Source organism: Acartia tonsa, chromosome 8 (genome assembly GCF_053477335.1).
Source record: "Acartia tonsa isolate MP-2025a chromosome 8, ASM5347733v1, whole genome shotgun sequence".
In the NCBI taxonomy this organism is placed as follows: domain Eukaryota; kingdom Metazoa; phylum Arthropoda; class Copepoda; order Calanoida; family Acartiidae; genus Acartia; species Acartia tonsa.
In genome coordinates, this window is record NC_137267.1 from 8,559,058 (window position 1) to 8,577,150 (window position 18,093).

At 33.7% G+C, this 18,093-nt stretch overlaps 1 protein-coding gene, 1 long non-coding RNA gene and 3 other non-coding genes across 5 annotated transcripts; 4 read left to right on the forward strand and 1 right to left on the reverse strand.

The window, feature by feature from the left end:
* Nucleotides 1–681: 681 nt before the first annotated feature.
* Nucleotides 682–754, forward strand: TRNAR-UCG (transfer RNA arginine (anticodon UCG)). Its single transcript has one exon. It is a non-coding gene; the product is annotated as a tRNA-Arg (tRNA).
* A 335-nt stretch (nucleotides 755–1,089) lies between these two features.
* TRNAS-CGA (transfer RNA serine (anticodon CGA)) lies at nucleotides 1,090–1,171 on the forward strand. The gene has a single exon. It is a non-coding gene; the product is annotated as a tRNA-Ser (tRNA).
* A 733-nt stretch (nucleotides 1,172–1,904) lies between these two features.
* TRNAR-UCG (transfer RNA arginine (anticodon UCG)) lies at nucleotides 1,905–1,977 on the reverse strand. The gene has a single exon. It is a non-coding gene; the product is annotated as a tRNA-Arg (tRNA).
* Nucleotides 1,978–7,285: 5,308 nt separating this feature from the next.
* Nucleotides 7,286–8,877, forward strand: LOC145326176 (uncharacterized). The gene is made up of 3 exons (XR_013881787.1): nucleotides 7,286–7,340; nucleotides 8,386–8,427; nucleotides 8,841–8,877. It is a non-coding gene; the product is annotated as an uncharacterized LOC145326176 (long non-coding RNA).
* Nucleotides 8,878–9,675: 798 nt separating this feature from the next.
* LOC145325659 (ammonium transporter Rh type B-like) lies at nucleotides 9,676–12,024 on the forward strand. The gene is made up of 4 exons (XM_080168614.1): nucleotides 9,676–9,774; nucleotides 10,278–10,380; nucleotides 11,295–11,365; nucleotides 11,893–12,024. The coding sequence occupies exons 1-4, from the start codon at nucleotides 9,676–9,678 to the stop codon at nucleotides 12,022–12,024; spliced, it is 405 nt and encodes a 134-aa protein (XP_080024740.1).
* The last annotated feature ends 6,069 nt before the right edge of the window (nucleotides 12,025–18,093 follow it).

Consider the following 18,093-nt stretch of genomic DNA (forward strand, 5'->3'; position numbering starts at 1 on the left):
CGGATATCCGGTTATCCGGCCGGATATCTGGTAATTTGCCAGATATCGAACGTTGGCCAGATATCCGGCCGGAACTGGATTCCGGTATTATAAATCAGCCGGATGTCCGGTATCCGGCCAAAAAAGTATCCGGCCCAACCCTACTAACCACCCTCCTTAATTTTAGAAATATTGAAAGTGATGGGGAGTGGGTAGTTTTATATCTATGTCTAGCCACGGCGGCGGGCTCTAAACCTGTGGGACCTATACCTGCTACCTAGCAGCGAATATAACCTACCCTGACCTAAAATAATAAACAGGCTAAATAAAAAATACAATCTAAAATCTACTCACTTCAATTTAATTAAAAGGCACCGAAAAATTTGTCTTTGCCATTGATGTTGATCAATTTCAAGTATGCATAAAGAAAATTAAAAGATTTTTTTGTGAGTTTATGATAACCATGATAGACAGACAGATACACATGACATATGGAGTAGTTTTGATTATTGGGATATACAATTTTTTAGGTTACTTTGCTGCAATTAATTCCAATGGCAATAATAGAGGTAACATTTTTGGGGGGGGGAGGAGTACCCCTGAATTTTAGACAACAACTTAAAATCATTGTATTATCTAAAATGAACATTCCCCCCCTCTTTTTAAATGTATTTCATAGGAGTTAAGGTTGTTTTATATCAAGAGCGTGTAGCCTAATGGATAAGGCACCAGACTTCGGATCTGGGGATTGCAGGTTCGAGTCCTGTCACGCTCGAAAATTTTTCTTCTGTAACATGTTTATTTATACTTACTTTAGGAAATAATAAAATTATTTTGTTACAGTTTTTATTATTAAAACATTTTTGATATTTTCAATTATTGTTTCTTTTCAAAATTGGCAGGATTCGAACTTTCAATTCATGGTTTATGAAAATAAAAAAAAAACATGTTTAGGAATAATCATTTTTTCCTTTAAACTAGTTATTTTTTCCTTTAATTTAAGGATAAAATAAACTAAAAATATTTGTATAATGATTTAGCCTTTTAACTTTTTTTTATAGTTGTAATACTATTTTATATAATCTTTAAAATTTAATCGTTATTGAACAAGCAGTCGTGGCCGAGTGGTTAAGGCGTCTGACTCGAAATCAGATGGGGTCTCCCCGCGCAGGTTCGAATCCTGCCGGCTGCGAGAGAATTGTTATGACAATTTTTGAGAATCGGAATTTAAGTTTTTTTTCTTGGGGAAGGTTACTTCACCCTCCCAAGATAAAACATGCCCGGAAAAAAAAGTTATATAGTGTATATATTATCATTTCCCAGTATTTATGTTTGAACATTTGTTTTAGACTAAAACCGATTTTTTTAAGAACCTTAATTGATCTAATATTACTTGGATCTTGATCAATATCATGTTTTCTAGTAAAGTGAAACTTGTAGGAAGCTAACATAACGATCTCTCCCATTCCCTCTTTCATAATATCATCCAAGTATATTAATACTAGCGGCTTCGCCCCTAGCCTCTAAGGCTTTGCCCCAAGAGATGATCAAAAAAAATTAAGCTGAAATTCGTAAAAGGACCAAGGAAATCTTCTGCAAAAAAAAATTAAGGACAATGGAAATCTTCTGCAAAAAAAAAAAAAAATAAAGGACCAAGGAAATCTTCTGCAAAAAAAAATAAGGGGGGGATTTTTTTGTTTTTGGAGGGGGGGTTGGGGGTGTCCCACCCCCCAAGAAAATAGCCTAAAACCACCACAGGACCAGTAGGTATATACCCTGAAGAGACGGAAGGACGGACAGACGGACAGACATCATTCTACTTTGTATTATAGATTATACATCCATTGATCTTCCTCTTACTCTCAAGGTTTGTTTTATAGAGTTGTTGATTTTAATAAAAAAATAACTTACTTAAAAGGATAGTTTGAGCGTGACAGGATTCGAACCTGCAATCCCCAGATCCGAAGTCTGGTGCCTTATCCATTAGGCCACACGCCCCTTTGTATGTAAACGTATCTTTATACATAAAACTAGAGTTGGCTCGATATAATTACAGGACGATTGAGAAAGAAAACCTTAGTTTTTTTAACATACGCCCCCTAGAGGCCACTAGGGGCCCTTGAGAAGGGGAGAATTGAATTTGATAACCCAATTTTGTATTTTAGATTTTTAAAATTTTTTTTTAAATTAGTGGGGGGGGGTAGTAATATTTTTCTGCGAACGATTTCTCTTGAGAGGGTGGTAGTTCCCTCTCCTAAAATAGTTATGAACCTCCCCATGACCTTTAAGAAGCTACGCTGTAAAGGAGAGCCATATCGGTTCAGTGGTTAGCGAGATCGTTCAGTATAGACAGACAAACATCCTGTAACTTTGGCCTGTGTACAAAGATGTTAGTTTGATTAAGTGGCCTTGGGTCGAGATGGATATTACACCAGATTTTCATGTTCTATAATAAAGTGAACTCTATAGCGGGCTAAAATAACGATCTTCCCCATCCCCCTCCTTTACCCCATTCCCTCCCCTCCTATTGGATAAAAGGCCAGACCACTAAATCTAGGGGAAATTGCAACCTAAATTGACGACAATTTTTCTCCTGTCATAATATCCACGTAAATTATATATACATTTTTTTAAATCTATACATTATACAATTACTAGCGGCTTCGCCCCTAGCCTCTAGGGGCTTTATTTCTGAAGGTTCAGGGGAGAATTTTAAAAATTTTGTTTACATATTTTTAGATATTTTTTTGTATTTTATAACATTTTATTACTCTTTATATCATTTTATAACTCTTTATAACATTTTATAACTTTTTATATTGATTTATATTATTTAAAACCTTTGAAATTTTTCTTTTTTTTATTGTTTTTTTTTAAATTTCTTTGCCATTAGTCTTTTTAGGGCTTCTCCCCACAGGAGAAGGAAGTTTTCACAATCTTTTTGAATTTGATAAAACAAAGTTTAAAAGAAGAAAAGAAATTTAAAAAGAAGAAAAATAATTGAAAATATAAAGAATATATAAAAAAGTATAAAAAAGTATAAAAAAGAATATAAAAATTAATAAAAATATATAAAAACATAAAAAACATTAAAATTAGAAAAAAATATGAAAAAATATTTTTTGGGGGGGGAAATTTTCATTTTTGGGGGGGTTGGGGGTGTCCCACCTCCCAAGAAAATAGCTTAAAACCACCACAGGACCAATAGGTATATACCCTGAAGAGTAGAATCCAATCGGTTCAGTGGTTACCGAGATCTTAAGCTTCAGATGGACAGACGGACGGACAGATGGACGGACAGACATCAAGCTACTTTGTATTATAAATAAATAAATATCTTCTATTAAAATTTAGATTTTTCTATTTGTTGTTAATGAACATATTGGACGTAATATCTATCAAGGTAAGATTCGTTATTTTCCCATCGTATTATAAACAGCTTTCCGCGGATATAAGATTTTTAATTATTAGATTAAAACCAGTTTTTTAGCACCGAGATGCCGAAGGCACGGGACAAAAACTGGTTTTAATCTTATGATTGTACATTTCTATATTCGTAGAAAGCTGGATATAATAAGATGCTAGACATAGTTTTTTTCGTATGGATGAGAACCGGTTCCTATCCACCGAATTCGAATGAATACGAGAAATAAAATTGCAAATTCTAAAAAATACCATAGTTTAATTAAGCTCCTTAATGTTGGGAATATTTACAAAAAGTTTCAGTTTTGTATCTTGAATAGGAGCCGTAAAAATTTCGTTTCTCCCAGTTCGTGTCCGACGGACGGACATTTGGAATTATAGAGTAGCTTTGCTACTAAAAATATTGATGTTTTTTAAGCTTTTGATGTTGGAGATACCATATTTCTGCATATTTTTGCTGCTTATTTTGGATTAGCGGCCAGCAGGTAATTATTTAGTAGAGATGCTACTCTATATATGAACTAGCGGCTACGCCCCTAGAGGCCTCTAGTGGCACTTTAAATGTTTTTGTTTGTTAAATTCAATTTTTTATGTACGATACCACCTTATTTGACGTTGAAGTCTCCCCTAAGGGGGGGATTTTTTTTGTTTTTGGGGGGGTTAGGGGTGTCCCACCCCTCAAGAAAATATCTTAAAACCACCACAGGACCAGTAGGTATATTCCCTGAAGAGTAGAGCCCATTCGGTTCAGTGGTTACCGAGATCTTAAGCTTCAGACGGACAGACAGACGGACAGACGGACAGACAGACATCGTTCTACTTTGTATTATAGATTATTTTAGTTTTCTACAAAAACAAAAGTAAAACGCCCCAGTGGCAAGTTTAAAAATATGGAGGAGGGGGGAACGGCCTAAATGCACCCTCCAAACTTACGATCATGTATCTATCTATATATTTTTAATGGCGAAGCTTTTCTATAATTAGGGTCGTAATGGATATATTTTTTCGTTAATTTAGGTATGTTAGAATTGTCCTATCGATTAAAAAATTTGTATATTGATTCCTGTAGTAGTTAGGTACGACTTAGAAGTCGTAGCAACTCTATAATCGTTACCAGAATGTCCGTACGCCCATTGACCTTATTTTTTTAGTACTGATTCATATTAGAATAAGGTACAATACTATAAGCGAATCTTCTCTATAATCAAGTCCTAAAATGTCAGTATGTCCTTAAACAGTTTACCCAGAAATCTGTATTTAAAAGTTTTGCAACTTAACGTACAATTTTGTCAAAACTTATATATTCATATTTTGTATATTTAATTCTGTTACTTTACAAGAGTTAATGTTCGTTTGTCTTACCGTTTCAGAGCTTCGCTTTCTGGATGTTGTCATCCTTGTTGAATGTTAAATGTAGTAGATTATAAGTATGAGAATCCAAGATGGCAACCTTAGTCTATCTACCTATCTATCTATCTATTATAGAATGCTTTATAGTAAATAATAGTTATTTCTCACATCGTATTATAAATGGCTTTCCGCGGATATAGAATTTACAATTATAAGATTAAAACCAGTTTTTTAGCCCCTAGGTGCCGTAGGCACGGGTTAAAAAACTGATTTTAATCTTATGACTGTACATTTTTATATTCGTAGAAAGCTGGATATAATACGATGCTAGACATGGGTTTTTCGTATGAATGAGAACCGGTTCCTATCCACCGGATTCGAATGAATACGAGAAAACTAGATATGATCCAAGTCTTAGTGTATCTATCTAATTATCTATGTATCTATCTATTATAGAATGTTATATAGTAAAGAAAAAGTATCAGAATCCAAGATGGCGACCTCAACTGCATCAAATCTATTTTCTCTGCTAGGCACAGTGTTCATTATAATTAAGGACAAGGATATGTTACTGAAAGATAAAATATTTTGTCAAATCCCATTTTAGAAGGGATTATATGGGTGTTGCCGATTTGTATCTCGCAAATGATCATAGTTAACCTGTTAGGAACAATTGTCCTGTGGATATACTGGCCATCATTTATGTCAAGCGGGGCCATACCAGGTCAGGTTTTATCACGTTATTTACAACTAGCTCTAACTTAACTCTCTTTATAAAATTGAGAAAAGTAATAGTTATTTCTTTCATCGTATTATAAACCTCTTTCCGCGGATATAGAATGTACAATTATAAGATTAAAACAATTCTTTTTAGCCCCGAGGTGCCGAAGGCACGGGCTAAAAAACTGGTTTTAATCTTATGATTGTACATTTTTATATTCGTAGAAAGCGGTTTATAATGCGATGCTAGACATAGTTTTTTCGTATGGATGAGAACCGGTTCCTATCCACCGGATTCGAATGAATACGAGAAAAAAAAGGAAGGTGGTACCGTCCCCCAAAATAGTTAAAAACCTTCCCTGGACCTATAAGAAGCTTAATTGTAGAAAAGAACCATATCGGTACATCTGTTAGCGAGATCCTTCGATACAGACAAAAAAAAGCTTACTACTTTATATAATAGGATTACCTTACTTAACATCTGGAAGGGAGGGGACATTGGACTGTAAATTATACTGGTACCCAATCTTATTAAATGGTTCAAAAACTTTAGGATCTTTTATTGAACTTTAATTGGTTATTTCCCAACCTAGTAGTGCTCAGACTAATAATTTCAATCAACAAAAGGGATAATTTTGTTTATCGTCATTGGTTATTTATATTTGAACTAATCTTATTATCATTTCAGGAGCCCCGCAAGGGAGAGCTATGATTAATACCTACCTTTCTCTAACTGGCTCTGTCATAGGTAATTTAGTGAAAGAAAATAAGCAATGACAATGAATTCATAAATTAATTAAACCATACATATATTCATCTTAATAGATAAGTTATCATGTCTATATTGTATACTTGCAGCTACGCCCCAAAAGGCCTCTAGTGGCACTTTAAATACGATACTTATCTTTGTTGCTTTCAAGTCTTTACGATACTTTGCAATGTTGCGTTCTAGTCTCTAATAGTTAAAAAATCGATTTTTTTGGTGATTTCTCTTGGGAGGGTGGTTGTACCCTCCCAAAATAGTTATAAACCTTCCCGGGACCTATGATAAGCTACCCAGTAAAGGAGGATCATATCGGTTCAGCGGTTAGCGAGATCATTCGGTACAAACAAAAAGACAGACAGAGAGACATACAGACAAACACACATCCTGTTACTTTATTATAAGGATTGATTTTGCCATATAGGCTTAGAGATCTCCGATTTAGCTTGAAATGTGTATATACCTTAAATTAACATCCAAAAAAGCGAAGCTCCGAAATGGAAGGACAAACGAACATTAACACTTGTTTAGAGTCAGAACTGATTAATCAGAATATAAATGTATAAGAATCGAAGCAAAATTGTAAGTAAATTTGTTGAAAAACTGCTTGATACAGGATAATGTTTATGGACATATTTATATATTTAGGACTTGATTATAGAGTTGCTTCGCTTATAACATTGTACTTTGTTGTACCAGGAATCAAAATACCAAAAATCAATCGGATAATTAGATCACATAAAAGTCTGTTGTTAAAAAGTAAAAAATCAACATGTTTGAAATGGACGTACGGACATTCTGATACATGATTATAGAGTTGCTACGCTTTCTAAATCGTACCTAACTACTACAGGAATCACCATGCAAAGTTTTAAATCAATAGGACAATTCTAACATGCATAAATTAACGAAAAAAGCTCTCCATCTCGGACGTACGGACGGACGGACAGACCCTAATTATAGAAAAGCTACGTTTTTAAAAATAAGGAAGGGGGGAAGGAGGTCACTAAGAAAGAGGGATAGCGTTTTAATAATTTATTTTGGTAAAATTTAGGTTCCCTATCAATGTCTAGCTTTACTAGCAACTCTGGAAAGATACAAATAGGTAAATTTTTATTAGGGTTGGGCCGGATACTTTTTTTGCCGGATACCGGACATTGAAAATGGCACAATATCCGGTAAAATATCGGATAACCGGCATAAGAAATTAGCCGGATATCCAGGATCTGGATAGTTTCAATATCCGGTATCCGCCAGGATATTGAAAATGGCCGGATATCCGGCGCAAGCCTAATTTTTATCTTATCTATGTTTCCTATATACAATGACGTCCAACTTTTTCAGAAGTTGAAAATTAAACCTTTAAGCAAAATCGTCTTAATCAACAAAGGACCTACGCCCCTAAAGGCTTTGTGGTGGAGGGTTTAGTTGGACCCCCCCTCCCTCCCCATTTTTGTTGTAGTTTCAAAAGGAAAAAGAAAAATCCCCCTCTCCTTAAAAAAATGTTATAAAGAAGGTATAAAAAGTATCTTAAAAATTCATCCACTTGACGTCATAAAAATGAGGGATTATCCATCTCTTTTTTACAGCTTTTCTTTCCCACTTCTCCTCTCATCCCTAATTTTGATGACGTCACATGGCTGATTTTTGAGACACCTTCCCGGGACCCAAGAAAAGCTACATTGTAAAGGAAAATCATATCGGTTAAGAGGTTAGCGAGATCCTTTGGTACAAACACACAGTGATAATTCTTCTTGTAAATAAGTATCATAAACATTTTATATGACCCAATATATCTCTATACATGTAACTAGCGGTTACGCCCCTAGAGGCCTCTAGGGGCACTTGAGGAGGAGAGAGTAAAATTTAATATTTCAATTTCTTATTTTAGATTTTAAAAGAAAAAGTAAAAAAAAAATTTAAGAGGGGGCGAAAAAAAAAATTTTGGGGGGGGGTTGCGGGTGTCCCAACCCCCAAGAAAATAGTTATAAACCTTCCCGGGACCTATGATAAGCTACCCTTTTAAGGAGAACCCGATCGGTTCAGCGGTTAGCGAGATCCTTCGGTACAAACATACAAACACACAAACATCCAGTTACTTTATTATAAGGATATATCTGTCTATTACAAATTCACAATGTATATTTTAGAACATGTACAAAATGCTGTACTAGCTGGAGGAGTTGCTATAGGTGACATTTAAATTTTCAGAGAAGCTTAACAACTTTTTGTGCACAACATGTTTAAAGTGGTTTTACTATGATTGGGCCGGATATCCGGCTATTTTTAATATCCGGCCGAATATCGGATAGTAACACTATCTGGATACTGGATATCTGGCTGATTTATAATCGGATATCCGGCTAGATATCTGCTAATTTGCCGGATATTGGGCCAATATCCTACCGGATACTGGACATCTGGCATTGGAAATCAGCCGGATATCCAGTATCCGGCCAAAAAAGTATCCGACCCCAGCCTAGTTTTTACATTACACAACAAATGCTGAGAGCTAAAAGGATTTTTTGTGCATAATAAAATTTTTACTCTTGTCAATTTTTTAATATTTTTCATTTGTACATAAACCTTGTTTTTATGCTCAAAGGAGCTACAGCAGATTTGATCGTCTGGCCATATGTTAGGTAAACATATTTTTAGTAGCGAAGCTACTCTATAATTCACGCTATAGGGGAAACGTGATTTTCTCGGCTCCTATTCGAGATAGACAGCTGATTTTTTTAGTGAAGATTCCTATGACATATGCCCATCTAATCTATACATTATTTTGTCCATCTGTATGTCTGTTACTTAGGGTGCTAGATCGATTTCTAGATTTTCAAGTTTTCATTATTTTCTCAATTCCTATTCAAGATAGAAGGCTTAAACTTTCATAGATTAATTCATTTTACATTGAAAATATTTTCACCAAGTTTTATTAAGATTTGTATATTTATTGGGGTGCTAGGTCGATTCCTATATTTTTAGGTTTTCGTGATTTTCTCTATTCCTATTCAGGATTGACGGCTGAAATTATCAGGGATTGAATATGCTTATATTCTACATATTTCCATGAAGTTTCATTAAGATTTGCGGTGCTACATCGATTATTAGATTTTTAAGTTTTTTTGTGATTTAAAAGTTGCGTGATGTTAAAGGCTTCGTGATTTCTCTCTTTTATCAGGTTTAATGATTATTGTATGACACTGCTCTATAGTAATTTTTTCCGATATTCATTCATAATTTTTGAGCTTTGCTACTTATGGATGTTGCCATCCTTGTTTTACTTTAAATTGTGTATTATTACATTTTTGTTTAGTTTTTATAAATCAAAGGTATTTTTAATTTTTGTGTAGATTTTATGATTTTATATTTATAAAATCTTTTTCTCCATACATAGTTTTATGCTTATTGATTAAAAACTTCAAAACTAATTTTAAAAAATGCACATTTTTTTCAGCTTATTGGTCGGCTTGCTAGCTGGCTGTTTATCCACTGTTTGTTTTGTGTATACAACTGAGTTCACGCTCACAAAACTGAAGGTAACTTTCATTTAATAACTTTGAATGAAATTCTGATTAGGTTAATGAGTCATTCAGTGAGTGATAAGGATATTTGTTTGATGACACCCTTTTGCTGGTCTAAATGAGGAAAATCCATATGAATTTTTAAAAGCGAGGCTCTTCTGTTAATTAAATAGGTTAGAATTGTCCTATCGATTTTAAACTTTGCACCGTGATTCCTGTAGTAGTTAGGTACCATCTAGAAAGCGTAGCACCTCTATATCTGTTACTAGAATGACCGTACGTCTATTTTAAACATGTTGATTTTTTTAACTTTTTAACAACAAATAATTATGTGATAAAACTATCCGAGTGATCTAATTTTGGAATACTGATTCTTAGGACAACAAAGTACAATATTATAAGCAAAGCATCTCTATAATCAAGTCCTCAAAATGTAAGTATGTCCTTAAACAATATGAAAATGCTAATTCTTCTTAATTGTACATGGAATTCCTGGAATTTTTTAAATTAATGAACAGGTTGATGATACTTGTGGTGTCAACAGTTTACATGGAATACCTGGAATTCTTGGAGCCTTTGTCAGCATAATCCTTCCATTTTTCCTGACAGACAAAGTTTTAGGTAAATAATACTATAATATTAAATGAAATTTTTCAAATAATCAAAAGCATTTCCTGCTGACTGATTATCCAAAACTATGGAAAAAAGAAAATCTGTTATAATAAAAACCAGGAATAACTTTTTTCTCGTATTCATTTGAATCCGGTGGATAAGAACCGGTTCTCATCCATACGAAAAAACTATGTCTAGCATCGTATTATATCCGCGGAAAGCCGTTTATAATACGATGCGAGAAATAACTATTAAATAACCTTATATCAATCTTTGAATCAAAATGGCATAGGCGATCCGGCCCACCAAGTGGCGCACCTCTGGTGCACCAGTTACACTCGTTTGGTGTAGCCGCCGCGCCGGATCGGGGTGAGCCGTATTTCATTAATTGATATTTTTTTCAATTAGTTTTAATATTTTCTTTCAAAACTATCGTGAAAACATTTTTATAATTATTTTTAAAATAAATTATATATTGTTTTATTATAAAACAATATATAACTTTATAACTTAAGCCGTGTCAGTACAAGATTTTATATAAAGTATTGTACTGACATGGCTAAAGTTATAAAGTTGTACTGGTGCGGATAAATATTTTATTGAGTGTCGCCAGTGATCTGGCAACACCGCACCAAAAATCTTTTAAAGATCAATGTTTTTTAGCAGTGGCTGTGGCGCACCTTCGGCCCACCTCCAGACCACCTCTGGCACACCCCGATCCGGCTTACCACTAAATTGGTTTAAAGATCCACCTCAGATATACTACCCACTAAGTAGAGGGAATGCCAAGTCCTTAAAAGGCACATTTCACTACCATACACTATTCAAACATACAGAAGTTTCCAAGGAAGTATTGCGATGGTTGAGATAATCTGACTTTTTTACGAAGCATCCTCAGATAAATTAATATCACATTTATTTAGGTGAGGATTACAATGCTTTGCTACCTGGAATGTCTGATGGAAGGTCATCTTCTGGTCAGTCTATTGCACAGGTATCTAATAAAAGTCCAAGCCGTTTTTTAGCTAATAAATAAGGGAGATTTTTTCCTGTCCTGTATAGAATCTAAGCCCTAAAAAAACTTAAGATTATGAGGAAAACTGTTAAAATATTTAAAAATAAAATAATGATGGGGGGGGGGGAGTAAGATGAAAGTAACAGGAAAATGAAGAGGAGGAGATGGGCAAAGTATGAAGAAAAGAGAAAATAGGTGATAAACATATTTAGGGGTGGGGAAGGGTGGTTGAGTAGAACTTAATGGACTGTCAAACAAGTATAACTAAGACTTGTAGTGTATCATTGCTCTTAATAGAATTTTTTCATACTTAGCCATACTGAAAAATCATGTATAGTATTGTATTACAGACAATTTTCCGTTAATATTAAAATAAAAATCATAATATTAATTTACAATTTTTGTTAGCCCAGGCCTTTGTTCCCCCAGGGCTACCAAAGCTATTTTTTTTCATATCCGCGGAAATCTGTCTATAAAATAAAGCAATAAATAAAACTATTTATAAGGTAGCAGCATTGGCTACTACTTTGTTGATAGCCATACTTGGTGGATGTATCAGTGGAATTATCATGGCATGGATTGCAAAATATATTCAACTCTCTGGAAACTCAGTTCTGAATCAAGGAAAAATAAAATAAATATTGTTTTGAACACAAAGAGTATTGCATTTACTAAACAGAAATGGATTCTTAAAAAACTTTTTGGCCCACTGCCTCACTTAAATTAGTGAGGCTAGATAAAATTTTTTGTGAAAAATCTACAAAAATGAAATAAAATCATAAAAGGATTATTAACATAAGATTTTTTTTAAAATTTTGGTAGATTTTTAATGCGATTTTGGAGGATTTTTCACAAACATTTTTTGAGAGCCTCACTAATTTTAGTGAGGGAGTGAGCCAAAAAGTTTTTTAAAGAATTCAGCTAAGTTTTATTTGTTTTCTTTTAACAGGAATTTTAAAGGATAAGACAGTGGATAATAATTTGATATCAATCACAATGACATCCATTTGGGGAGGGGGGGAGGTGAAGGAAAAATTCAAATTCAAATTTTTTTTTTTTTGGGGGGGGGTGGGTGTTAATCTTTATATATTTATAAATGCAAGGGCGTCCAAGCTTTTAATTTTTTTAGGAAGGATAAAAATTTATTTGTATTAGGGGGGGGGGGTAATCACCTCTTTATCCCCCCCCCCCCCAAATGGACATCCTTGATCAACCCCCAATGACGATAAACTAAATTAAACCTTCACTAGATTATTGGCTGTACAGTTTACAACTAACCAATCAAAATACCCAATGTTTTTGATGTAATGAATAAAATAACATGGTTATAAATCATTGGTTGGGAACCAGTTTAATTTATAGTCCAATGCCCTCACCCTCCCCTCCCTGTCACCTAGTAAAGAATATCAAGACTAAATATTGTTTTTTAGCGAAGCTTGTCTATAATCAAGGTCGCTCCGTCCGTACGTCCCTGACGGATAGCTTTTTTCGTTAATTTAGGCACGTAAGAATTCTCCTATCGATTTCAAATTTTGCATGGTAGTAGTTAGGTACAATTTACAAAGCGTAGCAACTATATAATCGTTACCAGAATGTCCGTACGTTCATTTTCAACATGTTGATTTTTTCACTTTTTTAACAACAAATTTTTATATGATCTATTTATCTGATTTTTGGTATACTGATTCCTGGGACAATAAAGTACAATATTATAAGTGAAGCAGTTCTATAATCAAATCCTAAGAATGTAAGTACGTTCATAAACATTATCCTGTATCAAGCAATTTTTCAACAAATTTACTTACAATTTTGCTTCGACTCTTATACTTTTATATTCTGATTATTCAATTCTGACACTATACAAGTGTTAATGCCCTTTTGTCCTGCTGTTTCAGAGCTTCGCTTTTATTGATGTTGTCATCCTTGTTTGCAAATTAGTTTACAAAATGACAGAAAATATTTATTTTGTTGCTAGATGATGTTTTAAATGATTCCTATCTTATTGAAGCATCAATGAATGATGATAGAGTAAATGAAGAAGTCATTAGGAACGATTGAAAATTACATATTTATTTGCTTAAATTAATGCAACTGATGGCATCCTAAAATAAATTAGTAAGGTTTTTGTCTGAAGCTAAAGATATCTAAAATGGATTGTACTTTATATCAAGAAAGATTTATAATTCTTTTTGGTTGGTTATAGGCTAATTTTCTAACGTCTCCTATCCTCCTTTATAGAAATCTCTAGAGGAGATGCATCTGGTTACTAAAAAAGGAAAAGAACAAATACATTATTTAAATCTTAAACATGCTAAACATCTTGGTGTAATAAAGCAAGCCATTTTGCCAATTTTAAGAATTGTAATTTTATGTGTAATAAAAGTTGTCACAAATATAGATATTAAAGAATCAGATTTATTATGTGTAAAGAATTAAATGAATTTTCGTTCAATTTTAATTATAATTTTCTTTTTGATAGAGATAAAATTAGGAGGAGTAAACTGTTACAGGTTTTAATGTTTGATAACTGAAGCTCTTTATAGTGCCTGTACAAATAATGACGTCATACCGATGACAGGCCAATAAACGGACTAAATTACAAATGGCAGGCCAGTATACATTTTAATTGACCAATGGTAGGCCAGTATGAAGTCAATTTTTATAGGCACAATAAAAGCTTCATAACTGGAAATAAAATTAAACTTGTCTTCTTAGAAGGTTTATAGATTTTTAATGAAATTCTTATAGTCTTTACTTAGAGTTTTTGACTTAAAAAGAAGAATGACAACATTTTTAAAGAGAAGCTCATTTAGTTACATTTTTCAATTGAATTAGAGTTCCTACGCTTATAAAATCATGACTCACAGCTTTAAGAATCACCATTCCAAGTAGTATATACATGTAAAAATCTTTGATGGATTCATTCTATATTTATTTTTTAGGCCTACTACAGGGGTATATCAATGGAAAATATCTCAAGGAATACTGCGGAAGACGATATTATAAGTCTTCCACCCCCTCCTGACCAGTTTTTGGATACACCGGTAATTTACTTTCCTGTATGGATTTGAAACCGATGGTTATCCGCTGGATAAGAACCGGCTCTCAGCCATACTGATAAATTATGCATGGCATCGAATTACAGACAATTTTCTTCAAAAATTTATATCATAACCTTATTGACATTACCCAATACCCTTCTCTGACCATAGAAGAACAGATTGACCAATATCTGAGGACATTATTAGCAACCTAAATTAACGACAAAATTCCACTGTTACAATATCTATGTATTCTAATGACCCTCCTATTGTCTGTAGCGAAGGATCTCGCTAACCGCTAAATTGGTATGGTTCTCCTTTTATACAGTGGAGCTTCTTATAGGTCCAGGGAAAGTTTATAACTATTTTAAGGGAAGGGTATCTCCACCCTCCATAGAAATATAACTCGCCCTCAAGTTTTTCAAGGTCGACTAACCCCCCCCCCCCTTCCATATTCTTACAGTGTCCTTAGAGGCCTCTAGGGGCGAAGTCTGTAGTTCTTATTATAGTATTAGCGACGATACTAAAATAATTATTTCTCGCATCGTATTATAAACGGCTTTCCGCGGATATAGAATGTACAATTATAAGATTATAACCAGTTTTTTGGCCCGTGCCTTCGGCACCTCGGGCCTAAAAAAAACTAGTTTTAATCTTATGATTGTACATTTTTATATTCGTAGAAAGCTGGATATAATACGATGCTAGACATAGTTTTTTCGTATGGATGAGAACCGGTTCCTATCCACCGGATTCGAATGAATACGAGAAATGTTTTTCTTATTTCAGAACATGAAACATATTTCTACCAGGCCTGATCAAAATCGAAACATTACTGTCATTTCAATAAATGAAAAGGATGATTCTTTCAAGAATAGTTCTTATGTAAACCCTGTTTTTGTAAATAATATGTAGAAAGATTGTCATAATCATGCATGTAAAAAATATCTTATATTTTTTAAAGCTCTTATCTCTCATAATTGTAATTAATGTAAGTAAATTAATAAACTTCACAAGTTCATATATTTAACTATTATGTATAATTGATTTTTTGTACGTCCCCTCGAGGCTTACAAAACAGGTTTTAATATTTTAGTTTTTTATTCTAATATCTGCGGAAAGCTGTCAGTGTCTATAAAATTCTCGAATCATATTATAAACGTCTTTCCGCGGATATAGAATGTAAAAAAACTGGTTTTAATCTTATGATTGTACATTTTTATAATCGTAGAAAGCTGGATATAATACGATGTAAGATATATTTTTTCGTATTGATGAGAACCGGTTCCTATCCACCGGATTCGAATGAATACGAGAAATAATTATTACATTCTAATTTATTTGGTTTTCTAAATTTTTTATAAGAGGTAGTTAGCTATCCAAACTTTTGTTTTGAGGAGGGCGGGGGTAAATGAGGGCTTTTGATGTTTATATGGGAGTAATCTAAAATGCAATCCAATTTTTGTGACATGTATATTTGTAATTTTAAGTAGAAAAAATAAAAATTCAAATTGATAATTTTCTAAGACGACATTTTACTGAACACTTTAGAATTACAAAAAAAAATAATGTAAGATGATTAAATTTTAGACCTTCAGAGATGGTAAATTAAGCCTAGGCGCTGTTTTAAGGCATCTTCTTGGAAAATGTCCCGTTATTTCATGATAATCCCCAATGATGATACACAAAATTACACTTTCTGTAAAACATTCAAAGATGATAAAATATTAGACTTTCTAAAGACTTCAGAGTTGGTAAATTAAGCCTTGGCGTTATTTTAAGGCATCTTCTTGGAAAATGTCCAATAATTTCATGATAATCCCCAATGATGATACACAAAATTACCCTTTCTGTAAAACATTCAAACATGGTAAAATTTTAGGCCTTCTAAAAACTTTAGAGATGGTAAATTAAGCCTTGGCGTTGTTTTAAGGCATCTTCTTTGAAGATGTCCAATAAATTCATGTTTATCCTCAATTATGATACACAAAATTACCCATTCTGTAAAACATTTAAAGATGATAAAATTTTAGGCCTTCTAAAGACTACAGAGATGGTAAATTCAGCCTTGGCGCTGCTTTAAGGCATCTTCTTGGAAAATGTCCAATAATTTCATGATACTCCCCAATGATGATACACAAAATTACACTTTCTGTAAAACATTTAAAGATGTTAAAATTTTAGGCCTTCTAAAGACTTCAGAGATGGTAAATTAAGCCTTGGCGCTATTTTAAGGCATCCTCTTGGAAAATGTCCAATTAATTCATGATAATCTCCAATGATGATACACAAAATTACACTTTCTGTAAAACATTCAAAGATGATAAAATGTTAGGCCTTCTAAAGACTGGTAAATTAGATGGTAAATTAAGCTTTAGCGCTGTTTTTATGGCATCTTCTTGGAAAATGTCCAATAATTTCATGATAATCCCCAATGATGATACACAAAATTACGCTTTCTGTAAAACATTTCAAGATGATAAATTTCAGACCTTGTGAAGACTTTATAGGTGGTAAATTAAACCTTGGCGTCCTTTTCAGGCATCTTCAGGAGAAAAACAGTTTGGATGGTGGGGAGAACATATCCCATAGAAGCATAATGTCCCCTACCACTGATCCCTGGACAAATAAAGCTAACCTAACCTTATAATTTTAAAGTATATATATTAGAGTAAAACACTAGAGGGAGAAGGGGTTGAATAACTGTATATCCCCATCGCAACCACCTTGTGCAACCTTTCTATTGGGTCATTGAAAATCAACCAAAATGGTGTCGCATATATTAACACAGCCAAGTGGCAAAAAATAATTTAGAAGCAGACTTGACAGGTCTTTGAAAAAAGGAAGGGAGGTAGTTGTCTGTATATACATCTACTAGCGGCTACGCCCCTAGAGGCCTCTAGTGGCACTTTAAATGTTTTTGTTTGTTAAAGTTCATTTTTTATGTACGATACCACCTTATTTGACGTTGAAGTCTCCCAGATTTTAAGAAAATTTTCAATTGTTTTGTCATTTCTTTTGGGAGGGTGGTAGTACCCTCCCCCAAAATAGTTAAAAACCTTCCCAGGACATATGAGAATCTACCCTGTTAAGGAGAACCCGATCGGTTTAGCGGTTAGCGAGATCCTTCGGTACACACAGACAGACACACAGACAAAAATCCTGTTACTTTAGTATAAGGATACTATAGACCTGTTGTATATATGTACTAGCGGCTTCGCCCCTAGCCTCTAGGGGCTTTGCCCCAAGAGGTATAATTACATCTTCTATTACTTACCCAGCAGAACGGATCGCAAATTTTCGCACCTACCCAGCAGGAAAACATTTTCTAGATTAAATAACGAATTCGCAAAATTCGTAAAAAAAATAGTCTAATGTGTTTTCAAGAATTTTTTTTTTTGGGGGGGGGGTAAATTTTCATTTTTTGGGGGGTTGGGGATGTCCCAACCCCCAAGAAAATAGCTTAAAACCACCACAGGACCAATAGGTAGATACCCTGAAGAGTAGAATCCGATCGGTTCAGTGGTTACCGAGATCTTAAGGGACAGACAGACAGACGAACAGACAGACATCGTTGTACTTTGTATTATAGATATATGAAAAACAAACATCTATCAATGAAATATTTATTTAAAGTATTTTTTATATCAAAAGATAAAACAAAAC